The sequence below is a fragment of the Octopus sinensis genome, linkage group LG19, assembly GCF_006345805.1.
Source record: "Octopus sinensis linkage group LG19, ASM634580v1, whole genome shotgun sequence".
Classification (NCBI taxonomy): Eukaryota; Metazoa; Mollusca; class Cephalopoda; order Octopoda; family Octopodidae; genus Octopus; species Octopus sinensis.
The window spans coordinates 48,683,436-48,701,589 of NC_043015.1; the positions used below are offsets into that span (position 1 = coordinate 48,683,436).

General features: G+C 33.6%; 1 protein-coding gene across 2 annotated transcripts in view; it reads left to right on the forward strand.

Moving 5' to 3' along the window:
- Window positions 1–1,283, forward strand: part of LOC115222103 (WD repeat-containing protein 44) — a 94,385-nt gene extending 93,102 nt beyond the window's left edge. For both annotated transcript variants that reach the window (XM_029792221.2, XM_029792220.2), the window contains one exon: window positions 581–1,283. In XM_029792221.2, coding sequence (XP_029648081.1) covers window positions 581–765 — 185 coding nt within the window. In that variant the 3' untranslated portion in view covers window positions 766–1,283. The remainder of the gene's footprint in view (window positions 1–580) is intronic.
- The last annotated feature ends 16,871 nt before the right edge of the window (window positions 1,284–18,154 follow it).

Below are 18,154 nucleotides of genomic sequence, written 5' to 3' on the forward strand. Positions count from 1 at the left end.
AAACACTATATCTGTGGATAGACTAAAAAAGGGTCTTCATCAGAGAAAACTGTCCCTGTTCCCACTGCAGACAACACACACACACACAGCATTACAAACACAGCCTGCACACCCAACTTCACATTCCATGGCTACTATTGGAATTGATCAGGTATCAAACTAGGATTCTAGATTATTTTTCCATTTTTTAAAATTTAATTTTTTTGAGAGCGGTCAGGTTCATTTTTTAATATTCTCACTTGTGAGAGCAGTTGAGTTTATTTCGGATATTCTCCTTTTAAAAATGATCTCTGGCTAACCGTTGAGAGGACGGTGTTGCCTTGGCAGAGGTCTGCACTCTCTGAGTGCTCTTGTTGTTCTTATTTTATATCCTATGTTTCTCTGGAAATCTTTTGTCACACATCTTGTAACAAGAACAATTATAAAATAAATCTGAAATAAAGAACAAATATATATAGTGCGTTTGTTTATTTGACAAAAAGAAGGAAAAAAATGACCATCCCAAAATATAACAATTACTATTTGATGTTTAAATATTTAAAGATGAATGTTCTGTTAATGGTTGGATTTTTATTTTCAGTCCATAATGCAGTTGTAACAGTTGCTGTTCTTGCACCCAATCCACAATTGATGCTCAAATCCAACACTAATACTGGAACATCAAGCTCAGATTCAGAAATATCAGACGAGAGAGAGATTATTGTCAGTGCAGATTTCACAGGTGCCGTCAAAGTCATGCAATGTAGGATAAAAAATTCTGCTTGATTGTTGGAACCAATCTCCTGTTGTTTTAAACTTCTTGCTCAACTCTAGACTGTTCAGCAGTATCTCAAATGCTAATCAAATCTTGATAAATGGTTTCTCAAGAACACATGAAAATACCAATTCCAGTTAACAGAGCGGCTGATTCAAGGAAAGGTGCCAAGCTATATAAACATTTGCTCCTAAAATTTAGTTTCATCTGGTTAAAGATAGCATCAGTAAAACGGATATAAAATGAGCCAGCTCTTCTGTTATATTACAGTGTTATCTTTGCGTATATCGTTCATCCAGTACCAGGGCATTGTTGATTTCTTTTGAGTAATTGTTTCCAAATAATAAATTTGTTTTGGTTAAGCCTTTTAGCACTTCTGCTAGGAGCTAACTTGAACTATGACCAATATTTCTCGTATAAAATTCACATGTTAATCTGTGATACCACTGGTTAATACTGAGACATAAACAATCTTCCTTTAAAATATATTCCTTTTGAGTATCGATCTTTTAATAAAAATCTAGCTTCTGTATCTCTGTATTTTCTCTTTAATATTTATTTTTTAACCAGAAATTTTCCCTTTTCAGAATTCCTATACCAGTGGTTTTCAACCAGGGTTCCGCGGAACCTTAGAGTTCCGCCAGTACAGTCCAGGGGTTCCACAAGAAGTTACAAAACTGCTAAAATCGGCAGTAATTTTTAATTCTCCTGTGCAGATATGTGTGCATAAGACTATTAAATTATTGCACAGGGGTTCCTCAAGCCAGTGGAATGTTTCCTTGGGGTTCCGCTCCAGCAAAAATGTTGAAAAGCACTGTCCTATACTAAACATATTACCATTACTAAACTTAATACCATTATTTGACTTACATGCAAATTATTTGCTAATTTTAAGATTGCTAAATAAGTACTGTGAAGGCACACAGCTCAGTGTTTAGAGCATCGCACTCATAATCATGAGTTAGTGAGTTTGATTCCTGGACCAGGCTGTATGTCATGTTCTTGAACAAGACACTTTATTTCATGTTGCTCCAGTTCACTCAGCTGTAGAAATGAGTTGCAACGTCACTGGTGCTAAGATGCATTGGTGTTTGCCTTTCCCCTGGATAACATCAGTGGCATGGAGAGGAGAATGGCATAAACAGGACAGAATTGGAAGCACATTGTGATCAGTGGTGTACAATAGCATCTGATGGCCTGGTTGATACTGTGATGCTTTATTAAAATACAGGTATACATGCAAGAAAGAATCAAGTAATTGAAGATATTAAAATATAAGAAACATTTATGAGATATTTAACAGTTAAATATCCTACTCAACTACATGCATACCATGCTGGTATGCATGGGTGACTGCTGGTCTTCCGTAAACAACCTTGCCCAGACTTGTGCCTCAGAGGGGAACTTTCTAGGTGCAATCCCATGGACAGTCATGACTAAAAGGGGGTCTTTATTCTTTTACCCTAAATAAGTACCAGTGCATGACCCATTGTTTCATGTTTGGAACAAGTAATGCTATGCTTCATGATGGATGGCATTTTTCCTCTCTAAAGAATGTGCTCAAGATAAAGGTAGATAATATGATACATAGCAGACTCTTCAGTAGCACCTTCCTACCTGCACTCTTATATGCAAGTGAGATATGGACTGCTATTATGAAGAGGATAGAATATTGACCGTGGAAAGATCTATGGTAGAAATGTCATTATGACAGCACTAGCTGACCATGTGCCATCAATAATGACTGCTAATTGTTGTATTTTATATATAAATAAGGTAGATAATAATCACACATACAAACATTCACATACTTCCCTTGTACACACATATACTCACATAGAGTTGAAACGCTGATTTTTTTCACCCTTTTTTTCTCCATTCATCTATCACCCCTTCCTTTCTCTCATTGCTATTACTTTCTCTCACTCCCTCTCAGTAAGGGATATTACTCTCGCTACTTGTCCTTCACTGAATTACTATTTTCTCTCTTCCTCCGGTGTAATTCTGGACAAATAGGACAAATATATATATATATATATATATATATAAAATATTAGAAAAAAACACCTTTTATCAATTCAAAATGAATAATTAATTTATTCCTTCAAATAATGATTATTATATATATATCATCATCATCATCGTTTAGCGTCCGTTTTCCATGCTAGCATGGGTTGGACGGTTCTACTGGGGTCTGTGAAGCCAGAAGGCTTCATCAGGCCCAGTCAAATCTGGCAGTGTTTCTACGGCTGGATGCCCTTCCTAACACCAACCACTCCGTGAGTGTAGTGGGTGCTTAAACACTATGCTCATTATTATATTAGGAAATATCTGAAATGAGATAATTCAAGTGGAACAAGTGATGTGATTGCAGAATTCTGAAAGCACAAGTTATGATGGGCCACACGTTGCAAGGCTCACAAAGAACAGGTGGACCTGCGCAGGTGTCATGTGGTATCTAAGAGATTGGAAAAAGGTTACTTGGAAAGCCTCCATAATAATGAGAAGATAATTCAGTGAAGTAATTTGGGCCAAGATGGCAAAGAATGGCATAAACAGGACAGAATTGGAAGTGCATTGTGATCAGTGGTGTACAATAGCATCTGATGGCCTGGTTGATACTGTGATGCTTTATTAAAATACAGGTATACATGCAAGAAAGAATCAAGTAATTGAAGATAATATTAAAATATAAGAAACATTTAATAGATCAAAATACAAATACACTTGTGTTAGCTTAGTTCTGTCTGAAGTTGAGTGTTTTTATGTATAGTGTTGACTACTATGAAGTCCTTAAGTTTTTAGTTCTATTAATAGTCTTATTTCTTGTACTTAAGACTAAATTATTCTCTTTTTTAGAGCTCTTTGATTTTAATTTATGGTGGCTTGCAGTTGTTATATTGTTTGCTAAATTTAGTGTAGTTGAGTAGGATAGTTTAACTGTGGATATGTTAAATATCTCATATTTGTGCAGGGGATGAAAGTTGTCTTTTTTTTTCTCAGGACACCAAAGAATGTTTGCCAGAAAGGTAAAATCAGTATTTAATAAACTGTTACCAGTGAAGAAAGAAAGACATGCCAAAATTCTTTTGAATAGGTGATAAGGTATATGTAAGGATGTAGAAAAATGGCAAACAATATTGGGAAGGAGAAATTGTAACATACATGGTATTTTCACTTCTGGCTAAGGTTCACATTTTGTAGTAGGTAGTTTCACTGCCAGCTCAATCCCCTGTGGCCTTTTACAAGGTTTTCAACTTCCTTGTCCAAACTTTTACTCCTGAGAGGTCTAACTTTGAAAAAAATTTTCCTCCATTTAGTTTAGCAAAAACTTCTGGGCTTGGAAGTAGGTAATTTTGTGTGGGTAAGCAGTTGTTTAACTTGGTTGAGAAGTCTGCACACACTCTTACCTTATTATTATTTTTTTTTTACATACACCGCCAGTCTGCATGGTCAATCTTTTCAATTATGTTCAGGTTTTCTAGTTCTTTATTGATCTGGTCTACTGCCGAAAATAGCACATTCCATTCAGGCCAGAAAATAGGCGTTGAATTTTCATTGTTCCTTGAGTTGTTGCTGTTTTAGCAACTTGACTAACCCAGCTAACAATTTTTGGCATATTTTTACAACTTTTGCAATTTTGTACAATAAGACTATTGTTTCCCTTTTGTTGAGATATTTACATTTCCATGTGAATTAAGTTCTTTTTTCACTGCATACATTTATTTTTCCTCATTACCACGGTTGTAAAGTAGTCTTTTGCCATTTTTGTATCTGTCTTTTGAAACAGTTACCACTCTGACAGATATTGTTATATTACAGAGTCATCAATAGAATGTTTCTTTTTGGCACCATACGACCCCCAATCCTACTGTGTTGTTATCCTTAAAGGGCTGGATCATCCACTCAGTGTCACAGTATAATTACTATATCAGCACAGACATGACTATCAATTCAGTCTAGACATTCTCTTTTTGACCTTCTCCTGTTGACTGGCTATTGGTCTATTTTTAGTGGCTGGCTACTACTACATTTTACTGGGATGGGTGCACAGTTGGGGGTAAAGTCTCAAATGTAATTTCTTCCTGGTAGGAATTGGTTGGGTTGAATTATCGATAGCTGTTTGATAGTTATTTGGGAGTGAAGAGAAGACATTGCAACCTACACATGCGCCTTCGTTCCCCAGAGGGAAAGGACTAGATTGGGATTAGTCGTTGCCTACTTTGGGCTCTTGCATACCCGGGCAACGCCGGGCTATGCTGCTAGTATATATATAAATCTGGCTTTCCATTGGTTACAATAATGAGGGTCCTGGTTGATCCAATCAATGGAATAGTCTGCTTCTGAAATTAGCATGAAGTGACTGAGTACTCCACAGGCATGCATACCCTTAACCCTTTAGCATTTTAAAATGGCAATATCTCACCAAAATATTCTACTTGTTTTATGTTCGTCTTCATATATATATATTCTTCATATATATATATATATATATATACTTTTTTACTTGTTTCAGTCATTTGACTGTGGCCATGCTGGAGCACTGCCTTTACTCGTATAAACCAACCCCTGGACTTATTCTTTGTAAGCCTAGTATTTATTCTATTGGTCTTTTTCGTGAAACCACTAAGTTACAGGGATGTAAACACACCAACAACGGTTGTCAAGTGATGGTGGCATTCAAACACAGATATATAGATATATGTACATATATACAACAGGCTTCTTTTAGTTTTCGTCTACCAAATCTACTCACAAAGCCTTGGTCAGCGAGAGGCTATAGTAGAGGATACTTACCCAAGGTGCCACCCGGTCAGACTAAACCTGGAAGCAAGCTTCTTATATATATGTATATATATGTATATATATATATGTATATATATATATATGTATGTATATATATATATGTATGTATATATATATATGTATATGTGTATATATATGTATATGTGTATATATATGTATATATATGTGTATATATATGTATATATATGTGTATCATCATCATCATCATCATCGTTTAACGTCCGTTTTCCATGCTAGCACGGGTTGGACGGTTTGACCGGGGTCTGGGGAGCAGGGACTGCCCCAGGCTCCAGTCTGATCTGGCAGTGTTTCTACAGCTGGATGCCCTTCCTAACGCCAACCACTCCGCGAGTGTAGTGGGTGCTTTTTACGTGCCACCTGCACAGGTGCCAGAGGGGTCTGGCATCGGCCACGATCGGTTATTGCCTTTTTTCGTTGCATTGCGGCAGGGGGGAGGGTTCCGGCAGAGAGGAGAGAGGCAGAGAGAGTGGGGGGGTGCATGTAATATAGGGGAGCACCAGTGGGGAAGGTTTGGGGTAAAGAGAAACGATGACAGGTAGGGTTGGTGGCAGGTTCTAGACAGAATGAAAAGTAGGAAGTAAAACGTAGGATATCACGAGTGGGGGAGGGGGCTGGAAGGAGATAGCCGGTTGAGGCAGTGACACATTTCAAAACAGAGGAACATAAGATAACAGGTTAAGTGGGACGTTTGATGAGCTGCAGCGCTAGCTGCTTCTGTCCAGGGGGAGAGAGGCAGGGGTAAAATACATAGTGACAAAGTATATTGAGGAGGAGGGGTAGGAGGAACAGACACACGTAGTGGTGGCGATGGTAGAGGGGATATCCGGTGAGGATGGTGTAAACAGTGTGTTCTCCGGTATGGGTGGTGGGGGTGGGAATTGAACTTACGAGCTTAGAATTATTAGCCAAGCCTTCTAACCACATGCCTTCAATAGACTGGCACTTCATCGGTTACATGTATATTCCAGTTGAATTTGATCAATGGAACAGCCTGCTTATTAACATGCAAGTGGCCGAGTACTCCACAGATGCATGTGCCCTCAATGTAGTTCTCAGGGAGATTCAGTGTGATCCAGAATGTGTCATGGTTGGCCCTTTTGAATAACAGCTACAACTCATTTTTAGCAGCTGAGTGGTATAAAGTGGAATAAAGTGTCTTGCTCAAGGATATGATTTGCCCCTGGAAATTGAACTTAGGATCTTATAATCATGATCCAAATACCCCTAACCACCAAGCTACATGCCTTCACCGGTTATTGACTCCGGGGGGGGGGCAGTGGTAGCTGTGGATAGAGGAGACTCTTTTCTGGCTTGTTCCCCGCCCCCAGGTTTGTGTTGCAAACTTGAACAGTGCAGGATATGTCAGTGTCACTTGTAGCAGAGGCAAGAGGTCACTGTTGGGTTGTCTTTTGTTCAAAGAAATACCCAGACAAGACACGGTTCCGCTTGGCGTACTGTTTGTGTTGAATAGAGAGAGAGAGAGAGAGAGAAGAAAAAACACAGAGGGACAGACAGACAGTATTCTGTGGGAGAGAGAGAGAAATACACAAATGTACTTCACAATGTAACAACTTGAATTATAATCTCTCTATATAAACTATTGGGTTGTCCGGAAGTTCGTGCCGATTTATAGTAGCCTACCTTTTGACTTATTTTAGAACATGATTGAGTCCATAAAAGAGGATTTGACTACACCTCCATTTAGAGCTGTCTTTTCGTGGAAGAAGTTTTATGTTCCTATAACCTGTGTTTATTCTGTAACCCTTTAAAATGGAAGATAAGAAAATTCATTTATGGCACTTGATACTTCGGGAACCAGACAAAAATTGCTGCAGCTCGGCTGGGATGTGTTACCACCCCACCCCATATTCACCAGATATTGCTCCTTCAGATTTCCATTTATTCAGGTCTCTGCAGAAAAGTCTTATTGGTAAACATTCAATTCCTTGTGATGTAAAAAGATAGCTTGATGAATTCTTTGCCATGAAAACCTCAGTTCTGGGAAGAGGTATTTTCAAGTTAAAGGAAAGATGGAGATGCATTGTGCAACAAAATGGTTCATATTTGGTTGATTAAAAATGTAATGGCAAGTATTTATTGACCTTTTTCTTTCCTTTAAAAATCGGCACGAACTTTCCGGACAACCCAACATGTGTGTGTGTGTGTGTATTTCCTTTTCTCAACATAGCAAGTTAGTTGTAAATGAGTGTTGCTGACATCTAAGCAGTGTCATTCATTTTCAGCAATCTGCAAGAACATGTCTGGCCATCTGAAAATAGTATGCTTGGAAACAGGTGAGGGTTGATGACAAGAACTGCATCTGGCCGTAGAAAAGATTATCTCAATAAACACTAATTCATAAAAAAGAGGATGTTAAAATGATGATGATGGTGATATACACACATACACATGTATATACATAACCATCAGCCTCGTCTGGCACCTGTGCCGGTGTCACGTAAAAGCACCCACTACACTCATGCAGTGGTTGGCGTTAGGAAGGGCATCCAGCCGTAGAAACATTGCCAGATCAGACTGGGCCTGGTGCAGCCTTCTGGCTTCCCAGACCCCAGTTGAACCGTCCAACCCATGCTAGCATGGAAAGCGGATGCTAAACGATGATGATGATAATGATGATATACATACATGCAGGGCCAGCTCTAGGCACCCCAGGCGAGCTGAACATCAGCATGTACAAGCTGACAGTCATGGAAATTTCTTTGTATTTGTCATGCTCTGCTTGGCACCCTCTAACACATGGTGCCCTGGGTGACTGCCCGAGTTGCCGGAACCTTCAACTGGCCCTGCATATATATATTTATATCACGTGATCACGTGACCGACCTGACCATCAAATGTTGTTACACATCGCTGGTTTTAGCCTTCGAATGACGCCACCCTGCTGGCTAAGCGAGCAGGCCAACAAAAGAAAGAGTGGGAGAAAGTGTGGTGAAAGAGTACAGTAGGGATCACCACCCCCTGCCGGAGACTCGTGGAGCTTTTAGGTGTTTTCGCTCAATAAACACTCACAACGCCTGGTCTGGGAATGAAACCAAACCGCGATCCTGCTACCGCGAGTCCGCTGCCCTAACAACTAGGCCATTGCGCCTCTACATATATATTTATATATAAATCAAGGAAATCATTGCTGAGTACTTGAGAGATATCTAAAATACAGTATAAACCTTCTACAGCTTAGCAACGAAGCCATTTGAAATAAATGTGAACAGATGTTCACAAATGAGACAATCGATAAATGGATAAATGATGTAAATATATACATAGGTGCAGTGTGGGTGTGTGATAAAGAGCTTGCTTCCCAACCGCATAGTTCAGGGCCCAGTTCGAATCCATGGCAACTTGAGCAAATGTCTTTTACAATAGTCTCAAGCCAACCAAAACCTTTTGAGTGGATTTCGTTTATGGAAACTAAAAGAAGCCCATTGTATATATATATATATATATATATATATGTATATGTATATATATATATATATATATATATATATATATATATGTATATATATTATATATATATATATGTATATATGTTATGTATATATATATATATATATGTATATATATGTATATATATATATATATATATGTATATAGTATATGTATATATATATATATATATATATATATGTATATTATATATATATATATATATGTATATATGTATATGTATATATATATATATATGTATATATGTATATGTATATATTATATATGTATATGTATATGTATATATATATATGTATATGTATATGTATATATATATATGATATATATATATTATGTATATGTATATGTGTATATGTATATATATATGTATATGTATATATGTATATGTATATATATATTTATATATATATGTGTATATGTATATATATATATATATATATATATAATATATATATAATAATAATAATATTAGGGAATAAATCTAAACTTACAGGGAAAAATTAGATTTAGGATTAAATCCAATTTATTATAGTATAATATATTATATTCTATTAAATTAGAGATAAAACCACTATTAAGCAAATCAAACAGTGAAAAACATAAGCCAATACATAAAATTAATTTAAAATATAAAAGTTAAAAATTAAAATATTATTAAATAATTTAAACTTATAAATTTTAAATATATATATATATACAAATATATATATGTATGTTTGTATATTTTTATATTAATATATTATTTTATTAATTAATTAATTATTTATATTTATTTATTTATATATATATATTTTTAAATAAATATCAAAAGTATTAAAAGTTTAATAAAAGATAAAGAGTAAAACACTACGATCGTTTCATGGCTGTACCAGTTCGAATAACAATAATTTAAATTCAATTAATAATTTGAGTTATGGTTACAGTCAATCTTCAGGTTAATTGAAATATTTTAAAAATAATCAGAAATATTTAAGCAATATTTTAAAGATATAATAATATAATAATTTTACTTATAAAAACTCTTTTATCAAACTAGAAACTTAAACTTAACATTTATGATTATATCAAAATCGATTATAATGTTAAATATTAATTTTAATTATAATGTAAGAAACCCACCAATAATCTAATATCGGTAATAGTCTATATCTAATTACATAAATATTTTTTTTTAAATGACTATTATATAAATTATCAATGAAAAATATAAATGTATATAACTATTATGATTAAGATCTAAAATAATCTCTATAAATAAATATATATTCACATATAATAAAGACCTAATAAATAAATTTTTCATATTTAAGATGAATAGCAAATTTCAAAAATACTAACAAATAAACTTAAACGAACTTTCGGAAATCTTATTTAAAATACTCAATTCGTAGTAATATAGTATCGAATAAATACTATAAATACTATAATTATATTTATCAACGGGAATAACTAGCGAATATCAATTGAAAAAGACAATAACTAAGTTATGCTATTAAGTTAGACATGGCCTGGACCAATGTTTGGTCGAAACATATCTAAGTTTATCAAAGTTTATCTAATTTTAATTAAAAGAAATTTAAAACTACAATTAATACTATTAATACATGTATATACAAAACCCTAACTTTAGCTCATGTAACACAATCGTTATAACGAGCTGCAAAGAACTATCGTCAATATAAAAGGAAGCATTAGCAATTATATTTGGTGTAAAAAATTCCACAGCTTTATTCATAGAAGAAGTTACTGTCTACAAACGGATCATCGCCCACTACTGTCAATATACGGTTCTAAAAAGGGAATACCAACACACCCACACACACAAATAGGCTATAGTGATGGTGCACTACATTATTGAATTATGACTACAAAATGGAATATTTACTGTCAAAAAATAGGGCATGCAGATGGTTTGTCCAGACTGATACTGAAACACTGTGAGCCATTCAAAGATATGGTAATTGCAGCTTTAAGAGAATAAGTCCTGGGGTCGATTCGCTCGACTAAAGGCAATGCTCCAGCATGGTCGCAGTCAAATGACTGAAACAAGTAAAAGAGTGAACCCAAGAGAATGGGAAAACTAATAGAATGGTTATTCGATACTTTTCAAGTACCAACGCCACTACAGGTGATTGAACCCAGGTGCACAAGCGTAAGAAAAAGAAATGTATGGAGTTCCTGGAAGTGGATGCAAAGCAGAAATAAAATATTAAATGTGTAACTAAGAGAGGAAAAAAATCTTAAAACAGGGATAGGGTGATATAAAAAGTATTGCTGTTAAAAAAAATATAATGACACACCCTAAGAAAAAAAAGAAAAACTTTAAAGGCGAGATATTGTGGGGATATAGCAATAATGGTCCCCCCTCCCACGTGACAAGTGGCATGTGCTAGTCATTATAAATAAAGGGACAGAAAGAGAGTACGCAGTATATGGTCATAGTCTTGGTCTTACTCGTCTTACTAACTATACTACTATACCAGAGTGGACATTATAATAATCTGACATTAAGGACCACAACAGAAGAATATTTTGTCGAATTAAGCTACTGGTCTCTCCAGCTGAACCACTAAGTTGGAAGGATTTAAACACCACAACAGCGGTTGTCAAGTAGTGGTGGGGGTACAAACATAAAGACACACACACACACTCACACACACATATATATATATATATACACATACACACACTCACGCGCCTCCATATATACATAAATACATACATGCATACAAACGCATACTCATGTAATAAATAATGAATAATAAATAATAGATATATATACACATGCAGTTACCCTTTGTACAGACGGAAACATACATAATAGCATACACGTATATACCTATCTGCACATATGCATATATACATACATACATGTACATACACATAACTCTACATGCTTACATATACTTAAACACACGAGCGTACACACACACATTCTATATATATATATATATATATATATATATATACACATCATATATATATATATACACATATACATATATATACATATATATATATATATATCACATATACATATACATATATATATATACATATACAGACAATACTACATACACATACATACACACACATATACACATACATACATACAATACATACATACATACACATACACACACATACACATACATACACATACATATACATATATATATACATATATATATCTATATATACATTACACACACATATATATATACATATACACATACACACACACACACATATACACATATATATATATGTGTGTATATATACATACATACATACATACACACATATATATACACACAAGCACAACATAGTTTGGTTGTTATCCTTTTCATAAGGTCTGTGAGTACGAATTTTGTATACCAATATTGTTGGGAAAGAAAAAGTCAAGATTAAATGCAAGTATACATATTGAGTTTTGAAATGACTGAAATAACAAGTAATTAAAAATACGATATTTCATGTGAAACACCTAATATTATATATATATATATATATTATATATTATTATATAATATATATTTGTAAAAAATGAGTTTGAAAATGCTGCTATATTAGACAATTTTAATTTTTATATATACATTATTTATTTAACATGTTTCGGTTCTTGAAATGACGAACCTTATCAAAAAAAATTTATAGATAAAAAAGATAGTTCATGCTATCAAATATAAAAAATTCATATATAATATTCAATAGAGTCAGACATAAAAAATTCATATATAGTAAGCGAGTCCATGCTATATGTTTAAAGAGTATGATGTAGTAGTTCATAGTGGTGATATGCATTCAATATAAAAAAATTCATGTTCTTGAAAAAGCGAGAAATTCATTTTAGATTTTACCTTGTGTTCCAATGGGAGCAACTGTAATGACTTTTGGTTGGTGTCTGTTTGTATAGTTTTCGTGAATCTTGTGAATTGTTTGGGTTTTATATCAGTTCAGCTTAGCTGTCTCACTTGCATTTTTCACTGACGTCATATAGTTCCCAACCAATCAAAACTCAGTCTCAAAGAAAAAAAAAATTTTTGTTAGGAAACCAACCAAGCAGAACGACAGTTTGACCACAGAAGAAATATATCATGCTTGTTTTTGACGGATTGAAATTAGATCTGATCTATGACTGTATCCTGTTAGGTGGCTAGTCCAGCAGAACGGGACGTCATCAATGTTTTGACCAATCATCCCGTTAGGTGGCTAGTCCAGCAGAAAGAGATGTCATCAATGTTTTGACCAATCAGAATCGGGTCTGACCTATAGCTGTATTAGATCTGACCCATGACTGTATCTTGTTAGGTGGTTAGTCCAGCGGAACGAGACGTCATCAATGTTTTGACCAATCATCCCGTCATATATATATATATATCGTTTCGCTCCTTGGCCACAGTTTTTCACAGAAACCATGTAGTTTCTGTTAAGCTGACTAGTGCTATGCTTCTACATATTTACGGAAACCATACACTTGTTATTTCAGTCATTTCAAAACTCAATTATGTATACCTTGCATTTAATCTTGACTTTTTCTTTCCAACATATTGGTATACAAAATTCGTACTCACAGACCTTATGAAAAGGATAACAACCAAACTATGTTGTGCTTGTGTGTATATATATTGTGTATGTATGTAGTATATATACACACAATACATATAATATGTGTGTATGTGTGTGTGTGTGTGTATGTGTATATGTATATATATATATGTGTGTGTAATGTATATATAGATATATATATGTATATATATATATATGTATATGTATGTGTATGTACGTGTTATGTGTGTATGTGTATGTATGTATATGTATGTATGTATGTGTATGGTGTGTGTATGTAGTGTATGTATGTATGTTGTATGTCTGTATATGTATATATATGTATAGTATATGTGTATATATATATATATATGTATATATATGTATATGTGTTATATATATATGTTGTGTATATATATATATATATATATATATATATGTGTGTTGTACGCTCGTGTGTTTAAGTATATGTAAGTATGTAGAGTTATGTGTATGTACATGTATGTATGTATATATGCATATGTGCAGATAGGTATATACGTGTATGCTTATATGTATGTTTCCGTCTGTACAAAGGGTAACTGCATGTGTATATATATCTATTATTTATTATTCATTATTTATTACATGAGTATGCGTTTGTATGCATGTATGTATTTATGTATATAAGGAGGCGCGTGAGTGTGTGTATGTGTATATCTATATATATATGTGTGTGTGAGTGTGTGTGTGTGTCTTTATGTTTGTACCCCCCCACTACTTGACAACCGCTGTTGTGGTTGTTTAAATCCTTCCAACTTAGTGGTTCAGCTGGAGAGACCAGTAGCTTAATTCGACAAAATATTCTTCTGTTGTGGTCCTTAATGTCAGATTATTATAATGTCCACTCTGGTATAGTAGTATAGTTAGTAAGACGAGTAAGACCAAGACTATGACCATATACTGCGTACTCTCTTTCTGTCCCTTTATTTATAATGACTAGCACATGCCACTTGTCACGTGGGAGGGGTGGACCATTATTGCTATTATCCCCACAATATCTCGCCTTTAAAGTTTTTCTTTTTTTTCCTTAGGGTGTGTCATTATATTTCTTTTAACAGCAATACTTTTTATATCACCCTACATCCCTGTTTTAAGATTTTTTTTCCTCTCTTAGTTACACATTTAATATTTTATTTCTGCTTTGCATCCACTTCCAGGAACTCCATACATTTTCTTTTTCTTACGCTTGTGCACCTGGGTTCAATCACCTGTAGTGGCGTTGGTACTTGAAAAGTATCGAATAACCATTCTATTAGTTTTCCCATTCTCTTGGGTTCACTCTTTTACTTGTTTCAGTCATTTGACTGCAACCATGCTGGAGCATTGCCTTTAGTCGAGCGAATCGACCCCAGGACTTATTCTCTTAAAGCTGCAATTACCATATCTTTGAATGGCTCACAGTGTTTCAGTATCAGTCTGGACAAACCATCTGCATGCCCTATTTTTTTGACAGTAAATATTCCATTTTGTAGTCATAATTCAATAATGTAGTGCACCATCACTATAGCCTATTTGTTGTGTGTGTGTGTGTGTTGGTATTCCCTTTTTAGAACCGTATATTGACAGTAGTGGGCGATGATCCGTTTGTAGACAGTAACTTCTTCTATGAATAAAGCTGTGGAATTTTTTCACACCAAATATAATTGCTAATGCTTCCTTTTCTATTTGACGATAGTTCTTTGCAGCTCGTTATAACGATTGTGTTACATGAGCTAAAGTTAGGTTTTTGTATATACATGTATTAATAGTATTAATTGTAGTTTTAAATTTCTTTTAATTAAAATTAGATAAACTTTGATAAACTTAGATATGTTTCGACCAAACATTGGTCCAGGCCATGTCTAACTTAATAGCATAACTTAGTTATTGTCTTTTTCAATTGATATTCCTAGTTATTCCCGTTGATAAATATAATTATAGTATTTATAGTATTTATTCGATACTATAATTACTACGAATTGAGTATTTTAAATAAGATTTCCGAAAGTTCGTTTAAGTTTATTTGTTAGTATTTTTGAAATTTGCTATTTCATCTTTAAATATGAAAAATTTATTTATTAGGTCTTTATTATATGTGAATATATATTTATTTATAGAGATTATTTTAGATCTTAATCATAATAGTTATATACATTTATATATTTTCATTGATAATTTATATATAATAGTCATTTAAAAAAAAAATATTTATGTAATTAGATATAGACTATTACCGATATTAGATTATTGGTGGGTTTCTTACATTATAACTTAAAATTAATATTTAACATTATAATCGATTTTGATATAATCATAAATGTTAAGTTTTAAGTTTCTAGTTTGATAAAAGAGTTTATTATAAGTAAAATTATTATATTATTTATATCTTTAAAATATTGCTTAAATATTTCTGATTATTTTTAAAATATTTCAATTAACCTGAAGATTGACTGTAACCATAACTCAAATTATTAATTGATTTTAAATTATTGTTATTCGACTGGTACAGCCATGAAACGATCGTAGTGTTTTACTCTTTATCTTTTATTAAACATTTAATACTTTTGATATTTATTTAAAAATATATATATATATAAATAAATAAATAAATTAAATAATTAATAAAATAATATTAATATAAAAATATACATACATACATATATATATATTTGTATATATATATATTTAAAATTTATAAGTTAAATTATTTAAATAATATTTTAAATTTTTAACTTTTATATTTTTAAATTAATTTTATGTATTGGCTTATGTTTTTCACTGTTTGATTTGCTTAATAGTGGTTTTATCTCTAATTTAATATAATATAATATATTTATACTATAAAATGGATTTAATCCTAATCTAATTTTTCCCTGTAAGTTTAGATTTATTCCCTAATATTATTATATATATATATATATATATATATATATATATATATATATATATATATATATATATATACATATACACATATATATATATAAATATATATATACATATACATATATCATATACATATATATATACATATACACATATAAATATACATATATATATATACTATACAATATACATATATATATACATATACATATATATATATACATATACATATATACATATATATATATATATATACAATGGGCTTCTTTTAGTTTCCATAAACGAAATCCACTCAAAAGGTTTTGGTTGGCTTGAGACTATTGTAAAAGACATTGCTCAAGTTGCATGGATTCGAACTGGGCCCTGAACTATGCGGTTGGGAAGCAAGCTCTTTATCACACACCCACACTGCACCTATATATATATTTACATCATTTATATCCATTTATCGATTGTCTCATTTGTGAACATCTGTTCACATTTATTTCAAATGGCTTCGTTGCTAAGCTGTAGAAGGTTTATATAACTGTATTTTAGATATCTCTCAAGTACCTCAGCAATGATTTCCTTGATTTATATATAAATATATAGTGTAGAGGCGCAATGGCCTAGTTGTTAGGGCAGCGGACTCGCGGTAGCAGGATCGCGGTTTCAATTCCCAGACCAGGCGTTGTGAGTGTTTATTGAGCGAAAACACCTAAAAGCTCCACGAGTCTCCGGCAGGGGGTGGTGATCCCTACTGTACTCTTTCACCACACTTTCTCCCACTCTTTCTTTTGTTGGCCTGCTCGCTTAGCCAGCAGCAGGGTGGCCATTCGAAGGCTAAAACCAGCGATGTGTAACAACATTTGATTGTCAGGTCGGTCACGTGATCACGTGATATAAATATATATATGCAGGGCCAGTTGAAGGTTCCGGCAACTCGGGCGTCACCCAGGGCACCATGTGTTAGAGGGTGCCAAGCAGAGCATGACAAATACAAAGAAATTTCCATGACTGTCAGCTTGTACATGCTGATGTTCAGCTCGCCTGGGGTGCCTAAGCTGGCCCTGCATGTATGTATATCATCATTATCATCATCATCGTTTAGCATCCGCTTTCCATGTGGCATGGGTTGGACGGTTCAACTGGGGTCTGGGAAGCCAGAAGGCTGCACCAGGCCCAGTCTGATCTGGCAATTTTTCTACGGCTGGATGCCCTTCCTAACGCCAACCACTGCATGAGTGTAGTGGGTGCTTTTTACATGCCACCGGCACAGGTGCCAGACGAGGCTGATGGTTATGTATATACATGTGTATGTGTGTATATCACCATTATCATCATTTTAACATCCTCCTTTTTAATGAATTAGTGTTTATTGAGATAATCTTTTCTACGGCCAGATGCAGTTCTTGTCATCAACCCTCACCTGTTTCCAAGCATACTATTTTCAGATGGCCAGACATGTTCTTGCAGATTGCTGAAAATGAATGACACTGCTTAGATGTCAGCAACACTCATTTACAACTAACTTGCTATGTTGAGAAAAGGAAATACACACACACACACACACATGTTGGGTTGTCCGGAAAGTTCGTGCCGATTTTTAAAGGAAAGAAAAAGGTCAATAAATACTTGCCATTACATTTTTAATCAACCAAATATGAACCA